Source organism: Monodelphis domestica, chromosome 2 (assembly GCF_027887165.1).
Source record: "Monodelphis domestica isolate mMonDom1 chromosome 2, mMonDom1.pri, whole genome shotgun sequence".
Taxonomy (NCBI): Eukaryota; Metazoa; Chordata; class Mammalia; order Didelphimorphia; family Didelphidae; genus Monodelphis; species Monodelphis domestica.
The window spans coordinates 142,237,949-142,262,609 of record NC_077228.1 but is presented as its reverse complement, the minus strand read 5'-3'; the positions used below and the strand labels follow the sequence as shown (position 1 = coordinate 142,262,609).

Below are 24,661 nucleotides of genomic sequence, written 5' to 3'. Positions count from 1 at the left end.
GATTAACAGTTTTCAAATATGTTTTTATGCTAATGTATATTGTTTTTAAAATGTTTTCTGGGGCCAGGCCTGGAATCGGGAGGACCTGGGTCCAAATCTGACCTCAGACACTTCCTAGCTGTGTGACCCTGGGCAAGTTCACTCACCCTTGTTTTCCTAACCCTTACTGTTCTTCTGCCAGGGAATCAATACTCAGTATTGATTCTAAGACAGAAAATAAGAATTTATTTTTAATTAAAATATTTTCTTATGGTACCTTTTATATAACTGAAATTTTAGAAGTTTGAGTTGTGATTTTAAAATTAAAATATTTCATAATCAAAAGTTTATTTTCCTTTATTTTCACAGAATTCCAAGACACTTAGCATGCAGTTTATCAGTATGGGACAAGAGCCTGTTTTTCAATCAATAATTAATCATGTTCAGTACTTTCCAAAAACTTCTGAGCAAGAAGGGTATTTCAACTTAAATATTTAAAATGCAAATCATTTTTAGAAAGTTTAACAAAAGTAAAACTAGATAGACTTCCATGATGAAATTTAAACTTCTCAGGAATGTTTGATTTAATTTGATTTTAGGTCTAATAATAGATGTTTGAATTGACTGTCCTTTGGTACAAAAAGAAATTTTAAATTATACCACAAATCTGTATCCCATTCAGAAGTTATAACTCATATTCTTTGGTTGTATTTCCAACACTGTATAGCAATTCCTAAAACCTCAATTCAGGAATTCATCTTATATAACCAGACTGACAATAAGTCTAGATATTTCAGGATAGCTCCCAAAAATCTTAGCTGAATGAATGAATGAATTTTTTAAAAGAACTTATTAAGTATTTGCTATATGCCAGAAATTGTGTGTAAATGCTGGGGTTACAAATACAAAAATGAGGCTGTCCGTGTCCTCAAGGAACTTAGATTCTAAAAGGAGGATGCAACATAGAGAGAGAAATGGTAGTGGAAGGGATGAGTTTTAGTCTGAGAAGTTCACAGGAATTTGTTGATCAACAAAGCAATCAACTAACATGACCTTTCCAGAAGTAAAAATACTATTGATTATGAATAACCCAAAGTTAGAGGTGAGAATAGAGAATGCATATGTGGTGGATAGGTGTTTAAGAGTCTTCATCTGAATGGGCTATGAATTTATCTCTTCTGGATTTGGCCATATATAAAAAAAAATTGTACTCACCAATCTAAACAACTCAAGCCCAGGGAAGAAGTTCTAAATCCCATCTCTAAGTCAGTTACTTGCCACCACCCATTAAATTAATACATTTTTGCCAAACTCACTAATAGTAGCAATGAACAAATTGGAGTCCTTAGCTTATATTTTGTGTTTAAAAAACAAAAATTTTAAAATACAAAAACTAGATAGCAATAGTAATTCTGGATCCAAGGTCAAAGATTCTTTTGAGTCTGTTTTAACAATTTTAAGTATCATTCCCTGGTGAACTTTGAGTGGAAGTACCCTCACACTCACTCCTTTCCCTCCAACTGGCTATTTGCACCAGACACAGGACCACTGGATTAACTCCTTTGTGAAGATTAAGGACAGATGAATATGTGATCCCTTCTTCACTCCCTTGTCTTCAAAAGTAGTATTGGACTAAAAGTATATGTTACATATCAGATATTTTTTAGAGGTATGATTTTATTTTGGCAGAGTCCTATCAAGTTCTTAATTACAAAAAAAAAGGCAATCATGGATAGCAAAGAACATTTATCAAAGCCAAGAAGTAAAACAGTCATTGGGGAAACTTTTAGAGAGGCAGATGATGTCCTCAGGCACACATGGAAAGGGGAAGGGAAGCAGCCCAGCCCATGTCCCTCTGGCTTTCTAATAACAAACTCTGGTGAACTCTGTGCTGGGATAACAGCAGGCATGTCCACAGAAAGAGTTCTCTAGCATATGTGCTATAGGTTTGCCACCACAGGTTTAGGTGATAGGAGAAGAGTACCCAAAAATTCTATAGCCTGGAGATTTCAGCTGTTTAAAGAATGACCTCACAACAGCTGGTTCTTAATGCTATCTAGGAGTACCAACACTGAGAATCAAGGGATTTGTTAAGTTGCCATCTTTTCCTATCATGCCTACAACTCAGATTGTTTGGGGGGTGCAGAGGGGGAATCCTTTAATTCAGCATTCAAAACCCACACCTTCCCCTAAGGTCTCTCTTTCTTTCTCTGCTTCTCTAGCCAATCAAGTCAAATTTCCCTATATGTACACAGCACAGAGTATCAAGAGTTCTTCAGGGAATTGTCAGGGAATTCAGATTATAATTCAGTTATATAATGTCACTTTTGCACTCTGAAATTCTGGAGGTTTGGTTTAAGGTAAAAATGAAAGGGAGGCTTACTCCCTTCTCTGACCCCTATTCTTGGTCAACTCTGTATGGATTCCCTTTCCCCTCTCCTCCTTCTCTCCCTATCCTTGATTAACTGCCCTTGATTTTACCCCAAACAATAGATTTCTTTATGCATTCCTGGGGAGAGGGAAAAATAATAGAAAAGTAAATGTACTTTTCCAGACTCCTCTCAGAAAGCAATGATAATTGAAAAATACCAATTTTATCCTTTTGGGGAAATTTATTCAAATTGATATACTTTTATATCACTCCCAAATCAGGCTCAAAATTTATCAATAATTTAGTCTCATCAAGACCAGTCACAAAACCAAAATGCAAAAATCAAAAATACTTTTTCTTAAGAGTAATTCAGCCTTACAGTACTGATTAAATCAGGAATTATGAATGGAATTAAAGAAAACTTTGTATGAGTCAACCTGCCTTCTGAGACATAAAGGAAGAGTAGAAAAGGCATTCCACTGTTTGCATGAATTCCAAGTTGTAAACCTTAAAATTTCTTAGACTTATGAATGTTGGAAATTTCACCATTGGGAAATTTCATACTTGGAAAAAATTTCCTACTGATAGTAAGAAACTCTATTGGAATGTGAAACCCCTTGGCATGGGAGGATCCTTCTCCTCCCTACTTAATACTACTTTAGAACAGAAACCTTTTGCTAAACAATGGAAAGGGCTTTGACCTATGCTTAAGCATAGAACAGGAAGTTCTTTGAGTCATGATTGATTTTAGAATTGATACAATAGAGATACTTGGAATGACAGAACCAGGTCTTGGAAAATACAATCTCCACCCTACTTAGAATAACAGGATTTAGGAAGGGCTGCAGCATAGATCAAGATTTAATTATTTGAGAATATGACCTTCAACAGACATGTGCAAAGCCACAAACCTCTGGGCGGTCCTGGGTTAAACTAGAGCCACCATTGGCACAGGGGAGACATTGACAGTGATTGGTAGATGTGAGAACTGAGGGGAGGGAACTTAGATGGTTTCCTTAAAGATAGCAGGATCTGAGGACAGGGGGAGGAGAGTTTTTTTTGCTCTGAGAGGTTTTGCTCTGAGGAGGTTTTGCTCTGAAGGAGGCTGAGAGGAGAGAGGTCCTGGAGGGAGAGCTCCTGGAGAGGTCTTGAAGGAGGCTGTGGAAGGAGAACTCAGGAGGAGTCAGGAGGAGAATTCTCTGGAACATTTCTTGAAAGGAGGCTCTCTTGAAGGTGGAGCCTGAGGTTGGCATGAGAAGCCTTACTTAGAGAGATCTTGGGTGAGTGATAAAACCAACTGACTGATTTATTCATTCTTATTCCTTTTTTACTTTCTCTCTTTTTCTATTGATTAATCAATGTATTATAAATTAAATTTCTCTATAAAACCCAGTTGGCTTGGGCATATTCATAAATTGGGAATATATTCCCTGGTGATCATCTTATATTTATATAAAACCAATCACAGTAGAAAACATATTTCAGCGGTCATAATTGTTATATATTTCCCTTGCTCCCAAAACATTTTAATTATCACAAAGTCAAGGAAAAGTTTTTTTTTTTAATTGTTAAGGCATGCCCCTTGCTCTTATCTTGCCATCTAATCTTGGACAGAGGTAGTGATAACTGTAGGAGAGCCTACTCACTCCCAATTCCAGCCAAAGAAAGCTACTTCTCTTTACTCTGTGTTCATCTCCTCTCCTCCTCACTCCCTTACTCATTTATAATTAAATCCTCCATCAAACCAGTGTGTCTGCATAATTTCTACCTGCCTAAGTCTTCCCTTTCAACCTCCCCACCTCTATCTTTTCTCTCAATTTCTTTCTTTTTTTCCTTTTAAACATTAATTTATTTGGTCGTTTTCAAATATTATTCATTGGAAACAAAGATCATTTTCTTTTCCTCCTGCCCCCCAACACCCCTCCCTTAGCTGACACCCTATTCCACTGGATATCACATGTGCCCTTGCTCCGAACCCATTTCCTTGTTGTTGGTATTTGCATTAGGGTGCTCATTTAGCGTCTCTCCTCAGTCATATCCCCTCCACCCCTGTAGTCAAACAGTTGCTTTTCCTCAGTGTTTTTACTCCCACAGTTTGTTCTCTGCTTGAGGATAGTGTTTTTTCTCATAGATCCCCGCAGATTGTTCAGGGACATTGTATTGCCATTAATGGAGAAGTCCATTATGTTCGATTGAACCACGGTGTATCAGTCTCTGTGTACAATGTTCTCCTGGTTCTGCTCCTTTCACTCTGCATCACATCCTGGAGGTTGTTCCAGTCTCCATGGAATTCCTCCACTTTATTACTTATTTTATCACAATAGTATTCCATCACCAACATATACCACAATTTGTTCAGCCATTCCTCAATTGAAGGGCATCCCCTCATTTTCCAATTTTTGGCCACCACAAAGAGCGCAGCTATGAATATTCTTGTACAAGTCTTTTTCTTTATTATCTCTTTGGGGTACAAACCCAGCAGTGCTATTGCTATGGCTAGATCAAAGGGCAGACAGTCTTTTATCATCCTTTGGGCATAGTTCTAGATTACCCTCGAGAATGGTTGGATCAATTCAAACTCCACCAGCAATGAATTAGTGTTCCCACTTTCCCACATTCCCTCCAGCATTCATTACTTTCCTTTGCTATCATGTTGGCCAATGTGCTAGGTGTGAGGTGATACCTCAGAGTTGTTTTGATTTGCATCTCTCTGATTATAAGAGATTTAGAACACTTTTTCTTGTGCTTATTAATAGTTTTGATTTCTTTAACTGAAAATTGCCTATTCATGGCCCTTACCCATTTATCAATTGGAGAATGGCTTGATTTTTTTGTACAACTGTTTTAGTTGTTAATAAATTTGAGTAATTAGACCTTTGTCAGAGGTTTTTATGAAGATTGTTTCCCAATTTGTTGCTTCCCTTCTGATTTTAGTTACATTGGTTTTGTTTGTACAAAAACTTTTTAATTTGATGTAGTCAAAATTATTTATTTTACATTTTGTGAGTCTTTCTAAGTCTTGCTTGGTTTTAAAATCTTTCCCTTCCCAAAGGTCTGACATGTATACTATTCTGTGTTCACCTAATTTACTTATAGTTTTCTTCTTTATGTTCAAGTCATTCAACCATTCTGAATTTATCTTGGTATAGGGTGTAAGGTGTTGATCCAAACCTAATCTCTCCCACACTGTATTCCAAATTTCCCAGCAATTTTTATCAAATAGTGGATTTTTGTCCGTCTTTAAGTTTGTCATAGACTGTCTTGCTGAGGTCATTTACCCCAAATCTATTCCACTGATCCTCCTTTCTGTCTCTTAACCAGTACCAAATTGTTTTGATGACCACTGCTTTATAGTATAGTTTGAGATCTGGGACTGCGAGTTCTCCTTCCTTTGCATTTTTTTTCATGATTTCCCTAAATATCCTTGATATTTTGTTCTTCCAAATGAAATTAGTTATGGTTTTTTCTAATTCACTAAAGAAGTTTTTTGGTAGTTCAATGGGTATGGCACTAAATAAGTAAATTAATTTGGGTAGGATTGTCATTTTTATTATGTTAGCTTGTCCCACTCATGAGCAATCATTGTTTTTCCAATTGTTTAGATCTAGTTTTAACTGTGTGGAGAGTGTTTTGTAGTTGTGTTCATATATTTCCTGTGTTTGTCTCGGCAGATAGATTCCTAAGTATTTTATATTGTCTAGGGTGATTTTAAATGGTATTTCCCTTTCTAATTCTTGCTGCTGAAATGGATTAGAGATATATAGAAATGTTGATGACTTATGTGGGTTTATTTTGTATCCTGCACCTTTGCTAAAGTTGTTGATTATTTCGAGTAACTTTTTGGTTGATTCTCTAGGATTCTTTAAGTAAACCATCATATCATCCGTAAATATTGATAGCTTGGTCTCCTCATTGCCAATTTTAATACCTTCAATTTCTTTTTCTTCTCTAATTGCTACTGCTAGTGTTTCTAGTACAATGTTAAATAATAGAGGTGATAAATGGGCATCCTTGTTTTACTCCTGATCTTATTGGGAAGGCTTCTAGTTTATCCCCATTGCAGATGATGTATCAAATGAAGTATGGTGGCTTAAATTTTTCTTTAGTATTTGTCTGTATGTATAACATATACTTTTTAAAAAAACAGAGATATGAAACAAAGTCACAATTTCAAAGAATATCCTCTTTTGTGGTTAAAAATACATTTGGGGGGGGGGTGTTATATTCAGAATAGAGTTTTTTAAAAACCCTTCCATCTTAGAATCAATGCTATGTATTGGTTCCAAGGCAGAAGAGTGGTAAGGGCTAGGCAAATGGGGGTTCAGTGACTTGCCCAGGGTCACACAGCTAGGAAGTGTCTGAGGTCAGATTAGAACCCAGCACCTCCCACCTGGGCCTGGCTGTCAATTCATTGAACCATCCAGCTGCCCCTCTCACCCCCCCAGAACAGATATTTTTTAAAGAGAATTGTTCCTGGCATCTGTTCAGAGACTTTTTTGGAAAATCAAATCCTCATATATTTGAACATCAGACTAGAGAAAAACTTTAGCTGTTTTACAGCCAAAATAAAGATTTTGTTTGTCCTTAGAGCCATGGACATGATAGATTTTTCCTCTTCAAAATGAGAACCTTCAGAGTGTTTTGGAACACACTGAACAGTAAATTAGGGAAGTAACATCCAAACATGTTGCCTCTTTAAGCTACATTTTCTAGTCACAAAGAGCAGTTCCTCTATCTCAAGACTTTGTAAAATGTTTAAAAAAATCTGTTTCTTTGTTGGCCAAGCTACACTGCTCTAGAGACATTTTATGGATTTCTCATTCAACAGACTACTGGGGTCTCTTTGGTTTCCAATCTATTGGTCTTCTCAGCCTTGAACCTAATTTTTGTTCTCTGATACAAATAAATGGGAATTAGGGGTTGGCTGAGATAAAGGCAAAATAAAAGCAGATATTAAAGGAATTACCCTGCAACTCAATTCTCTCAATTCTTTTTTTTAAATTCATGCCTTTATTATAAAAAGATGGTTATATTGACTAATCTGTATAAGACTGGTGAGAAAGGAGGTACAATGGGGGAGGTGGAGAGGAATATTTTTATTCTGGCCAGTAATTATGGCTTTATTTTTCTCTCTTAGGGTCTGGGAAATAAAGATACCACATATAAGCCAGAACATGTTTATGACAATCAAAGGCAATTCAGTGGCTTTCCAAGATTGCTTTATTGCAGACTATACATTTATACTGTCTTATTCTAAATTGTATTTGGTTGACAATCCTGACTGGGAACCACTTGGGTCTGAGTCTCCAGAATATATCCTTTATGACTGGCCTCCATGCTTTCCTGCATCTATCGTAGCAGTTTCATTTTGGGAAACTCTTTTTACAAAAGATTCTTTCAATACTTCACAGAAGGTCAGAGCCCCGAGAGGCTACATGCCTAGAGGATATTATAATAAAGTAACCAGTGTTGCTATGGTGGATGAAGGATTACTATTTTTAATAAAAGGAAAAATTTACCTGAGGAGAGATGACCTTTTTTCTCACCTCGACTCAACTTTGGGCATTCCTGACAATGTACTTGGAATAGGAACAAGAACCTGGTGTTGGCCTGACTATAAATCAAGGGTTAGTCCACATTTTTCTATTATTCTTTTTTAAATTCTTTATCCTTGAAGAGTTTTTAAGTTGTTGTTGCTTTACAAATATGAGTAATATGGGAAATAGAAGTTTTAAAATGTGACAAAATGAGTTTAGGAAGAGAGAGATTGGACTTTTGATTTCCCTGGAATAGAGAACACATAGTAAAGAAGGTTTGTCTATGTCGGTCAGCATCTTTTCCGGGGGTGGTGGGGGCTGAGGGGGAGGGGGAAGAGTAGCCTAGAGCTCTGAGAAGTTAATCAATTGGACCTGCGTCACACAGCCAGTATGGATCAGAGATGAGACTTGATTGATACCTGGTCTTACTAAACTCAATGCCAGCTTTCTGTCCATTATATGTGTTCCCTCTCCTTCCTCTTTAAACCCATCAATTAAATACATTTAACCTATATGAAGTATTAGATCCTCACAGCAATGGTGTTAAAAAATAAAAAGAGTAATCATTAAGACTAGAGAGGAATTCTTGACCAGGGATCCATGGAGATTCCAGAAGGATGTCCATGAATTCAGATGGACAAGAGGCAGCCAGGTGACACAGTGGATAGAGTTCCAGGCCTAGAGTCAGGAGGAGCTGGATTCAAATTTGACCTCAGATTCTTCCTAGCTTTATGTTCCTGGCCTAGCTCTTACCCTTCTGTTTTAGAGTTGCTACTATGACAGAAAGTAAGGGGATTTAAGAAATAATCATTTGGATGGATTAAAAAATGTCACCTTTATTTTCATTAACTTAAAACCCCAGAGAAAAAGGCCATAGGCTTCATCAGACTGCCAAAGGGGCCCAGGACATAAAAATGATGAAAGACTCCTGCCCCAGAACTCATTTTTGCAGATGAAGTAATCTACCCTGGGGCAATTAAGGCAATTGCTCAAGGTCACAGAGTGGCCAAATGGCAGAGCCTGTATTCAAACTCAGCTTTCCTGGGTCACTTGTCTCCAGGTCCAGAGATCACTCCCTTGCATGTTCTTGTCCTTCTTTAAAGCTTTCACAAGAAGGCAGAGGGACTTTGGCTTGAATTGAACATGCTACATAAAGCCAGAATCCCATTCACCCACAATCCAAGCCAGTGCCTTCTACACAACAGTGTAATAAAGGTGGATTTGATTTGATCATGGAGAAGAAGAGACCAGTGGATCTATAGATATATGTCTGGGAAGCATCAGCTGGCAATTGAAGGTGGAGAATAAATATGGTCTATTCAATCAGTAATCAATAAGCATTTTATTAAGCACTTAGACTATGTGCCAGGCACTGTGCTAAATTGTTAGCATTATTTAAACAGTCTACCATTTTGCAGTAGTAGAGTAGGTATAAAAATGTTGGAATGAACCTTCCTTGAAGATGAACTGTTCAGTCATTTTTCAGTCATGTCTGACTCTAACCTCATTTGAAGTTTTCTTGGCAAAGATAGTAGACTAGTCTGCCATTTCCTCTCCACATCATTTTCAGATGAGGAAACTGAGGCAAAGAGGGTTAAATGACTTGCCCAGAGTCACATAGCTGGTGTCTGAGGACAGATTTGAGCTCAGGAAGAGTCCCAGCACTCTTATATACTGTGCTACCTGGCTACCTCTGCAGATAAACTGCCATCATTATACTTGGTATGCTGGAATTCTTTCCTCTGAGTATTTTTTGTGCCTCATGGTGGCATTCCTTGACAAAAGGCAAAACGTTCAGAATGTTGAACTGATATATCTAACCAGCTGGTTAGATACAGTCTCACATAATATCACAATCACTTCCTTTGTTCTGGGCACAATGCTTCTAAGATTTCTCACTAATTTTTTTTTGTTTTGATTTTTTAATTTGGTATTTCACACACTTTTGAATCATGTTGAATTGGTAGCCTAATAAAATCACTAGAACTTTTTACACAAATTGTCTAGCCATCCTTCCCCTTCATTCTATACTTGTACAGTTTACTAAGAATTTATATTTATTATTATAATTAAATTTCATCTTATTACACTTGGTCTTTTAGTTCTGAAAGCCATGAGCTATGTAATTGGGAGAGGTCACTTAATATCTCTAAATATTAGCCACTTGTTATTAGTTGAGTTCAAATCAGGCCTCAGGCACTATGTGTTTGACCCTGGCCAAGTCAGTTGACTCTGTTTTCTAAGTTTCTTCGTCCTATAAATGAACTAAAGAAGAAAATGGCAAACCACTCCAATATCTTTGCCAAGAAAACTCCAAACAAGGTCACAAAGAGTTGGATGTAACTGAAATGACTGAACAAGGAAAAGATTTCAGTTCCTTTGAAGGAAAATTAATAAGTCCATTCCATGTAGCAGGGCATTTTGGTAGATAATGATGTGATAGATAAGATCTACCACAGATATTTAAATGGTTATGGATATGAATGTACATTACATTAATATTCCATCATCTCTTTAGCCATTCCCCAATTAATGAGCACCCCCTTTAGTTTTCAGTTCTTTGCTACCACAAAAAAAAAAAAGGAGTTTCTAAATATGTCGGTAGGCAGCTATTTGGCACAGTATATAGAGTGCTGGAATCAGGAAGACCTGAGTTCAAATCCAGCCTAGCTAGGTTGACCCTGGGCAAGTCACTTAACCCTTTTGCCTCAATTTCCTTATCTATAAAATGAACTGGGAAAGGAAATTGCAAACTACTCTTGTATCTGTCAAGAAAACCCTAATTGGGGCCACAAAGAGTCAGCCACTGAATAATTTTTAATAATTTTTGTACAAATAGTTTCTATTTCTCCTTTTATCTCTATGGATATATACACCTAGAAGTAATAATGCATAGTTTAGTGGCTTAGGGGCATAGCATTAAATTGCTTTCCAGAAATGGTGGTACCAATTCACAGTGGTGTACTAATATGCCTATTTTTCCCATAGTCCCTCCAATAGTTGATACCTTTGTCAACCTGATGGGTATGAGGTGGAACCTCAGAGTTGCTTTAATTAAATTTCTCTAATTTTCACTGGTTTGAAGTAATTTTTCATATGGCTATTAATATTTTAGATTTCTTTCTTTGAAAATTGACTTTCATATCTTCTGAATTTGTTAATTATGGAATGACTATTACAACAGCCTTTTCACTAATCTGCCTGCCCCAAATCTCTCCCTGCTTCAAACCATCTCCTATTCAGATTTGATTTTTCTAAATCACAGGTCTAACTAGGTTACCCGTGCCCTGGTTCATTGAACTCCAATGGTTCCCTTTACCCCTAAGGCCAAATATAAAGTCGATATTTAAAGCTCTTAATAATTACTTGACCTTTTCCTTCCTTCTTATACTTTATTCTTCACATATTCTATGTTCCAGCAACATTAATTTATTTGTACTCCCTCTCTCCATACCATTTTTCTAATTATCCCCATACTCAGAATACTATCTCAGCTCTGACCCTTAGTTTCTCTATCCTCCTTCAAAACTCAGATCAAACCCCAAATAAAATTTAAAAGAATATTTTAAAGTACATAATATGGAGAAAAAGGAGGAACCTACCCAAGCAAAGTACATTTGCCTGGAGTGGATGAGATAATAACTTATCACCAAGAGAACCAGAGTTACTCAATAATTCTGTTGGCCAAAAAGGAAGGAAGAAAATGGACATTTATTACAGACCTGCTTTGTGCCAGGTACTGTGCTAAGCTTCATTTGGTCCTCACTGTAACCATAGAGAATAGACTTTGCAATTAAAAGGAACAAAATGGGTAACACAGAGATAACAAGTAATCCCAAGTAATATTTTGGTCAGGGAGTTAGTTGCCTTTGATGAATTCAAGTCCCTTGTAGCCCTACTCACTAAAAGAACTGGAAAATGTAATTGCTCAGTCTTTATCATTAATACTGAAAGATCTTGTAAAACAAGGAAGGTACCACAGGAATGAAGAAGGGCAAATGGCCTGGTTTGGGATTTTTTGCTTTTAAAAAAGAAGGAGGAGAAAAAGAACAGTCTGTTAACTCTAGACCAATGAGTTTTGATTCTTAAGAAAATAATAGAATGGATCATTAACAAGATGACTGTCAAACATCAGAAAAGGAATATGCTTGCAATGGGCTAGGATGGCAAAGCTATCATATATAAAAGAGAAATAATAACCTTGATTTATCCAAACAATTTTTCTGATTATCTGTTTGACCCCAAGGAGCAAAACTGGAAGCTAAATATCTAAGTTGTATAGAAAGCACAATTAGGCTTGATATCAGTTAGTTTCCTAAACATTAGAGCTGCCCAAAAGTGGGATAGACTGCTTTAAGGAAATGGTGGCTTCTACTTCATTGGAAGTCTTAAGGTAGAGCTTGGAAGACAGCTGGTTGGGTAAATTGTAATGAGTATTTTTCTTCTTTTGAGCTAGATTGCTACTAAAATCTCCTCTGACTCCAAATTCTGTGAATCTGAATTCTCTCTCTCTGTGTTATGATGTAAAATCTCAGATGTCATACTGGGCTGTTACAGGCAGCTGGTTGATGTAAAAGATGGAGCCCTAGGCTTAGAGTCAGGAAGACCTGAATGCAAATAGAGCCTCAGATACTTAACTGTGTGACTGAGCAAGCAATTCTCTATCTCATTTTCCTTAACTATAAAATGGGGATAATAGCAGCACCTACCTTATACGGTTGTTGTGAGGATCAAACGAGAATAGTACAGAGCCTGGCACATAGAAGGAACCATGTAAATGCTTATTCCCTTTCCCCTGATATCTCAGCAAAGGGATAAATCAATTAGAAGTGTACTGATAGATCTTCTGAGTTATTCTCTACATTTCGCCATTGTCAGAGATGGAAGGTGGGGAGAGATTTGGGGGAGCTTATAACTGGAGGTCATAAGATTTTTAACATTCTATACTAGGGGTTCTTAACCATTTTAATGTTAAAGGACCCTTTAACAGTCTGATTAAACCCATGAATTCCTTCTCAAAATGAATTTAATGCCTAAAATAAAAGCCAGTTTATACTGAAATATAGCTATAAAAATATTAAAAGTTCCAACTTCACAGACCATATTTCCCTTCCCCTTCTCCCTGTTATCTATCCACAGACTTCTTGTTATGAATCCCTACACCATAAACCTGACAGGAGGAAACTCTTTTCCTGACTCCTTGAATGGGGGGGGGGGGGGAGTACTTTAAAGTAAAAATTTAAAAGACTTTTCCTTTTCTATCCTCCCAGAGATTTTTTTTTTCCTCTAGAGTTCTCATATTTATACACTAATCTGGGCAGCCACCTTTTATACTTTCCCAAAGATTTTAGAAGCTCTTTATTTTCCCTTTGGGCCACTCCTCTCTCTTGTGGGTTCCCTGAAGTAAATTCACAACTCCATTAGAATACATGACCTTATTAATGAAGTATATTTTCCCACCTTTTTGATCTACATGGATACCTGCCTCTGATAAAAAGTGGCCAGTCTCTAAGCCCTCTTGTTGCCTCTAGCTCAAAGAGTTCTCTCCATGGCCTAGAAAGACCATCACACCAAAAACCCTATTTCCAGGCTTCCCTGATTCCTTAGCAGAATGTTGCTCATGTCAATACCACATATTGGTATCAATCAGCAATGGATAGTTTTTCTGCAACTCCTCCTTCCTTGCTCTTTCCCCAGGCAAATTATGAATTATGCCTCTCTTGAAGTATTTCTTTCTATACAATGTTGCAATGTTACTTTGGTTTATATTACTTGTTCCAGGTTTCACAATAGGAAAAGACATACTAAATTACAGATACGCTAGATTATACCAAATATGAAATACGAGATTATAGCAAACCCATTAAAGTTGGGGCCTTCTGAGCCTGTCACAACTCAAAAGGGCTGAACCAGAATTTGAACCCTAGGGAGCTCCCCAAAATTCCCCATCTCTTTTATCAGAAGCTACTCTTAATGCCTATAGCTTGCCCTGTTTGTTTGTTTTTCCCAACATTTAGAGGACTTGGTTCTCCAGGGACAACCTGATTTGGGGGGTATCCACACAAATTCACCATGATGATTGGCACCAGATGAATAACTCATACTTAAATTTTTTATCTTTAACGTTTAAGTCTGTGCCTCAAATTGATTTTTCAGAACTTAAACCAAGCTAGCATAAATTTTTTGCAAATACTAACTTTTAAAAGTTTGCCCCAGGGTCCAATCTCACCTTGAAATGAAGGTGACCACAGCTGTGTTCTTAAAGACTGAGCCTTTGGTCTAGCTTTGGCAGGGCCTATAAACCTAGAAAAGAATTATGTCCCAGCGGATTGATGAATGGGATGTCACTTAACCAACTACAGAGACTGGCTACAGGGAAACCAATGTTGCAGCCACAGCAGATCTCAAACTTTTTTTTCCCCTACTTAATAAAAATTTATTGAGATTTCCAGGGATAACTGCTATCTCCTCCCAGCCTTAGAGGGAAACCAGCTAGAGAGAGAATCACTGAGAAATCACATGGTCCTCACCCCAGACCCCCAGCAAAATATGGGGAGGGAGATCAGAGAAAGGATCATCTGTCAGTCTTCATTTATCAAAAAAATGAGTTGGGGAGGGGTTGGGAGGTGGAGGAGAGAAAGTCACATGATGGTGGGGTGAGGGAGGTGGACTCATCTACAGGGAGGAACAGATCAGTTTTCTCTTGAGATCAGGAGGTTGTCTCATTTTTTGTCCCTGATGAGGCTGTCACTTATCTAAATGCAAAGTTCAGTACAGGCTTATCAACAGTGAGATTAAGTGATGGAGAGATTGGGATCTGGACTAGTAGAGGAAAACCCAATTATAAGCATGACTAAAAATAATACTGACAGTTTTACAAAATACTTTACACATATCTTATTTGCTGCTCACAATAATGGTTGAGGAAGGCATCTATTGAAGGTATTGCCTCCATTTTGTAGGTGAAGTATTAGAGCTCAAAAAAGTTGTGTCATATGGCCATGGTCCCACAGCTCATAAGTATCAGAGATAGGACACAATCAGTCATCTTTGGAGTGCCAAAATATTTTGAAATATACACCGTAATAATTACTTAATTTTAAAAATTCTAAAACATACAAGAGAGTAAACATTTAGAAGATAATTATTACAATACTGGAAATTCATCGTTATGATCATTGGGTTTTTTACTTTGTTGCAGGAAGGACTAGAATTAAGTCAAATGGTAATGTGGACGAAATCAGAGGTCTATGTTTTATATTCTCATTTAAAATTCAACTTACTAGCAACAGCTGAAGACCTCTTGAAACGTATGCGCCTGAGTCCCTCTATGGAGAGTTCCATGACTGTAAAATATGTTACTTATACCTCAGACCCAACTGGAATTGCTATACTGATAGCTATGTATTTTGGAAACAAAAATGATTCCCTGTACTTAGTATCCTATAATGAAGATTCATATGAATGGATTCTAGAAGACTTCGAAATGTTTGTCCCTCACAACAGACGTGTTTCTGTGCTATTCATGTTTTCAGCATTGCCAAATTTTGTAATATGGGATGACTATTCTGTCTACTATAGCTACCGGAATCATTCAAAAACTGGCTTTCTGGAAACAAAAGATGGATTGCATAATTTATCAGCGGCAACAATGGGCAGCACCATTCACCAAGTTTTCATAGGTTAAGTATTTGTATCTTGTGGGGGAGGTGGGAATTAATGTTTCTATTATGTAAATATAAAGAACTTTGCTATGAAGAGATAATCATTTTTCAAGGTAATTATTATAACTAATTTTGTGACATCCAATGTTTTAGTTGAGACTGAAAATTTTTTTATTATTTAAAAATAGACTTAAAAGTCTAAAGTGTGATCTCATGCTAGAGATAAATCAGACATCTCTGTCATCAATCAACATGCATTTACCACATACTATTAAGTAAGGACTCTGCCTTCCTTTAGTTCTCAGTCTAATAGAGAAAATGAAACCCATAAAAATTCACTATTAATAATAGTATATTTAAAGTTTACAAACAAGTAACTCTATGAGGTAAATATTGCATTTATTACCTACATTTTATAGATGGAGAAAATTGAGACATAGGGGTTCAGTATTGTGCCAAGGCCATAAAAGAATTAAGTGTCAAAGCAGAATATCTCCCAATCCCAAATCCAGGATTTATTTACATTATTCCACTTTTTTTTTGGAGGGGAGAACACATGTAATTGACATCTAATTATTAAAATGAGTAGTAGAGACAAGTGCCATAAAAGTTTAGAGAGATCATTGTGATTGAAAAGAGGTCAGGGGAGAATTATGGAGTTTAATGGGTGTAAAATTGGGCATCAAAGGACAGATAGGATTTGTTTAACATAATGGTGTGACTGAAACTGACATGCAGAAGCAAGTAAAGAATTTCAGGATGAATAGGCAACTCTTGGTAGTAAGGCTCTTCCTGTGCTACTTCATCCCAGGAAACCAACATAACCCAACTTGTCGGGTTCTAGGTTCTCTTCAATTGACCACTACTTTCCCCACACCCACAAATCTCAAGCTTTCTCCTTGCCTAGGTGAAGACTTCTGGGAGCTCACAAGTATACCATTCAGATATAGTGTCTGTCAGGGCTTTGTTCTCACTGTCCTTGAGAGATTGGGTCCCACACTTGCTCATTCTTACTTACTGAATACGTAGACTTGGAGTTCCTATCTCTGCCCATCACCTTAACTCATTTGTCTTCCTATGCAATCCCAAATTGAGATTCATCCCTACATCCACACATATCCATAGTAAGAATTAGTGTTCAAAGAATATCTCACTATGTCTAGAAGGCTCCACAATGAATCTGTAGGTGGACTTTTCATCTATAACAGCATATGCCTTCTTCCATTCTACCTGTCTGTAGCTGTTTATCTCCTCTGTCCAGGTACTGGAGCTCCTTTCTTCTCAGTTAACTGCTACCACCTAAGCCATTGCTCCTCTTTAATCTCCTCCCAACTTTTTTTTTCTCTTGTTAAAGCACACCATTGAATTGTTACTGCTAGGATCTATTGGGAAAATGCCCCATGTCACACTATAGTCCATTCCAGCTAGTAAGATCAGCTGACATTCCAAGGCATGACCTCTTTGATTTTTCCCTTTAGGGCCAACATGCTGCTGAATTAAGCTTTCTCACCCCTGAACCTTATCTTGTACATAGACAGTCTCTTCCCTCCAATGAATCTGGACTTGAAGTACAGAGTTGGAGATTTTGAAGGACCATTAATAGTGAACTAGTCCAATGCACAAACCAAAGGATGACCTCTATAGCATACCTAAAAACATACATGATCTTCTAAGCATCTGCCTGAAAACTTACAAATCTCAAAAAAAGAAAAGAAAAGAGAAAAGAAAAGAAAAGAAAAGAAAAGAAAAGAAAAGAAAAGAAAAGAAAAGAAAAGAAAAAAATCTCCCTCATCCAGAGGCAGTGCCTTCCATTTTGTGACCATTCTTATTCTTAGGAACTTTTTTCCTGACATCAAACCTAGATTTGCCCCTTTTCAGCTCCCACCCACTGTTCCTGATTCAGTCCACTGAAACCAAAAAGAACAAGCCTAATCCTCCTTCCACATTATACTCTTCAAATACATTCAAAGACAGTTATTGTGACACTTTTGAATTTTATCTAACCCAGTAAAAGCATAAATAGTTCCTTCAATCAAATTTTTTATATGTTATAGACTCAAAGTCCTTCCCTATCTTTGTTGCCTTCCTCTGATAATCTCTGGCTTATCTACAAGTCATGGCACTCAAAATTAAAATCTGAACAGGGCAAAGGACATTGGAATTTCCTTCCATCATCTTAGAATCTCTGCCCCTATTAAAGCATCCCTAGATTTTATTACTTTTTCTTCTTGTCACATCACATGCTGACTCATATTGACCTTGAAGACCACTAAAATACACAGATCCTTTTCTTTTTCTATTTTTAATGGTGTACTTTTAATTTTTTCCTTTTTTTATTTAGAATATTTTTCCATGATTCACGATTCCCCCTCACCCCTGCTCTTTTCTCCCCACCTCCCGAAGCTGACAAGCAGTTCCCCTGGGTTATACATGTATCATTGTTCAAAACCTTCTATGTTGTTCATATTGGCAGTAGAATGATCTTTTTTTTTATTTAATTAGATGATTTCTATGGTTACAAGACTCATGTTCTTTCCCTCCCCTACCCCCACCCCCTTCCTGTATCTGATGCACAATTCCACTGGGTTTAACATGTATCATTGATTAAGACCCATTTCCATATTATTAATATTTGCACTAGCGTGATTGTTTAGAGCAAAGGTCCCCAAACTTTTTACCCCGGGGGCCAGTTCACTGTCCCTCAGACTGTTGGAGGGCCGGACTATTAAAAAAAAACTATGAAGAAATCTGTATACCACTGTCTGGGATAGTGGAGGCTTCAGCGCTGGCTGTGATGGGCCTGTCACACCTTGCACAGACCCATCACCCCACTACAATACCAGGCAGCAGTATACAAAGGACAGAATCCCCTCTTCCAGATCACTGCTCACCATGCTGATGTCTTCCATTGTGCAGCCACATAATCCTTTGTGCGGTGCCTCGTTCTCATTCAGTTACTCTCAGAACAAGGCACCATACAAAGGATTATATCACCGGAAGTAGTTCTGTACGTGAGCGATGCCACACTTTGCGGTGCAACCACATAAAGAACTCCAGGAGCATGGAATGCAAATGCATCCTGTGATCTCACTGACCATGAATGACCAATGAAAGAGATTCCCCTTCCGGAAGTGTGATGGGGGCCGGATAAATTGCCTGGTTTAGAGTCTATTTTCCCAATGAGATCAAGCAGTTGCTTTTCTTCTGTTTCTTTTCCCACAGTTCTTCCTCTGGATGTGGATAGTGTTCTTTCTCATATGTCCCTCGGAATATTTCTGGATCATTGCATTGCTACTAGTAGAGAAGTCCATTACATTTGATTTTACCACAGTTTATCAGTCTCTGTGTACAATGTTCTCCTGGTTCTGCTCCTTTCACTCTGAATCACTTCCTGGAAGTCATTCCAGTTCACATGGAATTCCTCCAGTTCATTATTCCTTTAAGCACAATAGTACTCCATGACCAGTATATTCCCCAATTGGAAGACTTTATAGTACAGTTTAAGATCTGGTACTGCTAGGCCACCTTCCTTCACATTTTTTTTCATTATTTCCCTTGATATTCTTGATCTTTTTCTTCCAAATAAACTTTGTTATTGTTTTTTCTAATTCTGTAAAAAAGTTTTTTGGTAGTTTGATGGCTATGGCACAAAATAAGTAAATTAGTTTGGGTAGGATTGTCATTTTTATTATGTTAGCTCATCCTACCCATGAGCAATCAATGTTTTCCCAATTATTTAGATCTAGTTTTAATTGTGTGGAGAGTGTTTTGTGGTTATGTTCATATAGTTCCTGTGTTTGTCTTGGCAGATAGATTCCCAAGTATTTTATATTGTCTATGCTGCTGTGATGAGTTGGAAGTATAAAGAAATGCTGATGATTTTTGTGGATTTATTTTGTATCCTGCAACTTTGCTAAAGCTTTTTAGTCGATACTCTAGGATTCTTTAAGTAGATCATCATATCATCTGCAAAAAGTGAAAGCTTAGTCTCCTTGTTGCCAATTTTAATACCTTCAATTTCTTCTTTAACCCCTTTTTTGTTTATTATGTCAAATAGTTTGTATAGTATTTGGATCAGTTGTCAAATAGTTTGTATAGTATTGGGATCAGTTGTTCTTTGAATGTTTGATAGAATTCACTTGTGAATCCATCAGGCTCTAGGGATTTTTTCTTAGGGCGTTCTTTGATGGCTTGTTCAATTTCTTTTTCCTGATATGGGGTTATTTAAGTATTCTATTTCTTCTTCTGTTAATCTAGGCAATTTATATTTTTTGTAAATATTCATCCATATCACACAGATTGCCATATTTATTGTCATATAATTGGGCAAAATAGTTTTTAATGATGGCCTTAATTTCTTCTTCATTAGAGGTGAGGTCTACCTTTTCATATTGGATATTGTCAATTTGGTTTTCTTCTTTCCTTTTTTTAAATTAGATTGACCAGTCTATTTTATTTTGTTTTTTTCAAAGTACCAGCTTCTAGTCTTATTTATTAATTCAATAGTTATTTTACTTTCAATTTTATTAATTTCTCCTTTAATTATTAGGATCTCTAATTTAGTTTTCACCTAGGGATTTTTAATTTGTTCACTTTCTAGTTTTCTAATTTGCATGCCCAATTCATTGACCTCTGCCCTCTCTAATTTGTTAATATATGAACTCAAGGATATAAATTTCCCCCTGAATACTGCTTTGACTACATCACATAGATTTTGAAAGGATGTCTCATCATTGTCATTTTCTTCAATGAAGTTATTAATTGTCTCTATGATTTGTTCTTTAACCAATTTTGGAGAATTGTATTATTTAGTTTCCAATTAGTTTTTGTTTTGCCTCTCCATGTATCCTTAGTAATTATTATTTTTATTGCATTGTGATCTGAAAAGATTAAATTTATTATTTCTTCTCCTTTGCACTTGTTTGCAATGTTTTTATGCCCTAGTACATGGTCAATCTTTGTGAATGTATAGTGCTACTGGAAAGAAGGTGTATTCCTTTTTGTCCCTATTTATTTTTCTACACATGTCTACTAACTCTAATTTTTCTAAGATTTCATTCATTTCTCTCACCTCTTTCTTATTTATTTTTTGATTCAATTTATCTAGTTCTGATAGAGGAAGGTTCAGGTCTCCCACTAGTAGTTTTTCTATCTATTTCATCCTTGAGCTCCTCTAGTTTCTCCTTTAGAAATTTGGATGCTATGCTATTTGGTGCATACATGTTGAATACTGATATTTCCTCATTTTTCTATACTGCCTTTTATCAGGATGTAATTACCTTCCCTATCTCTTTTAGATAGATCTATTTTTACTTTAGCTTTGTCAGATATCGTGATTGCAATTCCTGCCTTCTTTTTCTCAGTTGATGTCCAATAAATTTTTCTCCATATGCTTACCTTCATCCTACGCATATCTACCTTCTTCATGTGTGTTTCTTGTAGACAACATATGGTAGGATTTTGGTTTCTAATCCACTCTGCTATTTGCTTCTGCTTTATGGGTGAATTCATCCCATTCAAATTCAAAGTTATGATTACCAACTGTGTATTCCCCAACATTTTGATTTTCTTTGTCCTACCCTTTCTTCTTTCATTATTTCCTTTGACACCAATGTTCTGTTTTGAATCAGTCCCCCTAATCTCCACCCTTATTTTACTTTCCTTTCTCCCCCATCCTTTCTTATTCCTCTTTTATTTTTCTTTTGGGGTCTTTTTAACCTACCCCACACACTCTCCCCACCTTGCTTCCCTCCTCCCCTCCCTTTCTGCCCCCTCCCTTTTTATTGCCCTTTTATTTTTTGGGGTCGGTCTATTAAATTCCCCTCTTTCCCTCCACCCTTTTTTTCTAACTCCCCACCCCATTCCCCCCTTAGTTTTCCCCTCTCAACTTCCCTATAGGGTAAGATAGAACTTGATACCCCAGTGGACCTAGATGCTCTTCTCTCTCATAATTGATTCCACTGAGAGTAAGGTTTGAACATTACTTATAGCACTCTCTTCCTCTCCTTCTTATAGTTGTATTCTTCTCCTCCCACTCCTATGTGCCTTTTTGTGTAATATAGATTATCCTAATTTTCTTATTCAAGTTTCTCTTAGTGCCATCTTCTCTCCCTCCCCCTGTCTTTCTTCTTATATATGATTTTAAACCACTTAGTACCCCAATCTCTACCTATGGATAATTATTATAACTCCATCAATAGTGAATACAATTGTTGACAGTTACAAATAATATTTTTCCATATAAGAATATGAACAATTTGGCCTTATTGAGGCCCTGAAGGAAGAAGGAAGAAGAAGAAGAAGAAGAAGAAGAAGAAGAAGAAGAAGAAGAAGATGATGATGATGATGATGATGATGATGATATAAGAACCCTCTCTTTCTTATTTACCTTTTCATGTTTCTCTTGGTTTTTGTATTTTGATGTCAAATTTTCTGTTTAGTTCTGGTCTTTACTTTGCAAATATTTGGAAGTCTTCTATTTTGTTGAATGCTCATACTTTCCCCTGGAAGTATATAGTCAATTTTGATAGGTCAATGATCCTTGGTTGTAGACACAATTTTCTTGCCTTTCTGAATGTCGTATTCCAAGCCTTGTGGTCTTTTAGTGTGGAAGCTGCCAGATCCTGTGTAATCCTGATTGGTGCTCCTTGATATCTGAATTGTCCCTTTCTGGCTTCTTGTAATATTCTCCTTAGCTTGGAAGCTCTTGAATTTGGCAATTACATTCCTGGGGGTTGTCTTTTGAGGATTTAGTGTGGTGGGTGATCTATGGACTCTTTCAATGTCTATTTTGCCCTCTTGTTACAGAACCTCAGGGCAGTTTTCTTGGATAATTTCTTGTAGTATAGTGTCAAGGTTTCTATTTGTTTCTAGGTATTCAGGTAGACATATGGTTCTCAAATTGTCTCCCCAAGATCTACTTTCAAGGTCAACCACCCTCTCAATGAGATATTTTGTATTTCCTTCTAATCTGTCATTCTTTCGACTTTGATTAATTCTTGCTGTCTTGTGAGATCGTTGGCTTCTACTTGCCCAATTCTATTATTTAATAAATGGTTTTCAGCTAAGATCTTTTGATTTTCCTCTTCATTTTGATCTAGCCTGCTTTTCAAGGTCATTTCTGCATTTCAATTTGCTTATTATTTCATTTGATTTCTGGGCTTCAATTTCCAAGTGGGAGATCCTGTCTTTTAAACTGTTATTTTCTTTTTTGAACTATTACCCACTTTTCTTGCCACATCTCTTCCACTTTTCTCACAATCTCAGATTTAAAGTCTTTAAAAACTTGTGACCAATTTCCATTTTTTTTAAGGTTTGGGTGTGTTTAATTGTCATCTTCTGCTGTCTCTTCTTTAGCCTGGGTTTTTTCTGCATAAAAATTATTATATTAAGGAAAGGTCCATTTATTTCTCTGGTTTCTAGTATTTTTTATAGAAATAGTTCTTGACTATGTCAAGAGCCTTTTTAGTATCTATTGATATAATCAATCATTTTATCATGTTACATTACTTCTCTTAAAGATGATTTATTATATCTTATATAGAATCAACTCTGCATTTCTGGTAAACATCCAACTTTTAGCCTGCTTCATAACATCTTATTTAAATATTGTATCAATGGTCATTAGTGAGAGTGGTCTATACTTTTCTTTCCCTATTTTGTCTCTCCCTGGACCAGTTATCATAAGATATTTTAAGGGTAACTTCTTTCCTGTTGTTGCAAATAGTTTGTGTAATATTAGAATTATTCTTTTAAATGTTTAATTGTACATTCATATGGTTCTGGAGTTGGGGGGCAGGGTTTGAGCATTCATTTGTGACTTGTTCAATTTTGTTTTTACTAAAAAAAATTCTGTTTCTTCTTTTGTTAATCTTGGTATTTTGTATTTCCAAGTATCCAACCATGATCTCTAAATTATCTGTTTGGTGAACATATAGTCAAGCAAAATAGTTCCTAATAACTTCCCTTATTTCCTCTTCATTTGTTATGAATTTTTTTCATTTTTGCTACCAAAAGTTGGTTTCCCCCTCTTTTTTAATCAGACTAGAAAATGTTTTCTCTTTTTTTCCTTCAGAAAAACCAGCTTCTTGATATATTTATTTATTATTTCAATGTTGTAGAGGGTTTTTTGCTTTCCATTTTATTATTCTGCTCTTTTATTTTTAGGATTTCTACATTGTTGCTTAAATGGGTTCTTTTAGTTGTTACTTTTTGAGATTTTTAACTATGTGCCCAGTTCATTGGTTTAATAGTTCTCTCTTTTGTTGATAAAAGTATTTATACATATACATTTCCCTCAATAACTTCCATTAGCTGTATCCCATAAGTATTGATTTGACATCTCAATATTGTCATTTCCTTTGGTGAAATTTTTCATTTTTTCTATAATTTGTTCTTCATGCACTAGTCATTTACAATCCTGCTATTTAATCTCCAATTAATTTTTTATCTTTTTTTTCAAGGATCCTGGATTAAATAAATGTTATTGCATCACAATCAGTATTTATATATTTGGTCTTTCTGCTTTTTGACATTTTTTTTTGGATGATGATGCTCCTTTGTAATTGTTGCTCTGTCATTATTCTGGATAAGATGGCTAGATTCATTGTTGAATGGCTACACATTTGAAAAACAACATGGGGCAGGTAGGTGGCTCAGGGGATAGAGAGACATGCCTAGAAACAAGAAGTCCTGGATTTCAAATGAGACACTTTCCAATTGTGGGACTGGGCAAGTCACTTAACTCCAATCATCTAACTTTTACCACTCTTCTACCTTAGAGTCAATACCTAGTAAATTCTAAGACAGAAGGTAAGAGTTTTAGGAAAAGAAAAACAACAACATTGGATTTGATAGAAAAACAACAGGGTTTCTCACATGCTTATGTCAAAATCATATAAAATTATTCCAAAGATGTAACAAAGATAACCATTTGACAAACCCTCTGTTTATTTATATTGAGGGAAGCATAAAACAAGGATTCATGGGCTTACACATACACATAGAGGATATCCCAGCAAAGAGTTCAAATGGATCCTATATAGATGGTAAGATTGCCCAAATGATATTAGAGTTCGCCGAAGACCTTGTGCTAATAGCATCACTTCCTA

General features: G+C 36.4%; 1 protein-coding gene across 12 annotated transcripts in view; it reads left to right on the top strand.

Moving 5' to 3' along the window:
• The window catches only part of CATSPERE (catsper channel auxiliary subunit epsilon), a 211,963-nt gene that overhangs the window by 111,121 nt on the left and 76,181 nt on the right, over positions 1-24,661 (top strand). For all 12 annotated transcript variants that reach the window (XM_056816069.1, XM_056816070.1, XM_056816066.1 and 9 more), the window contains 3 exons: positions 349-455; positions 7,488-7,977; positions 15,089-15,569. In XM_056816069.1, the coding sequence (XP_056672047.1) occupies positions 349-455; positions 7,488-7,977; positions 15,089-15,569 (1,078 nt within the window). The remainder of the gene's footprint in view (positions 1-348; positions 456-7,487; positions 7,978-15,088; positions 15,570-24,661) is intronic.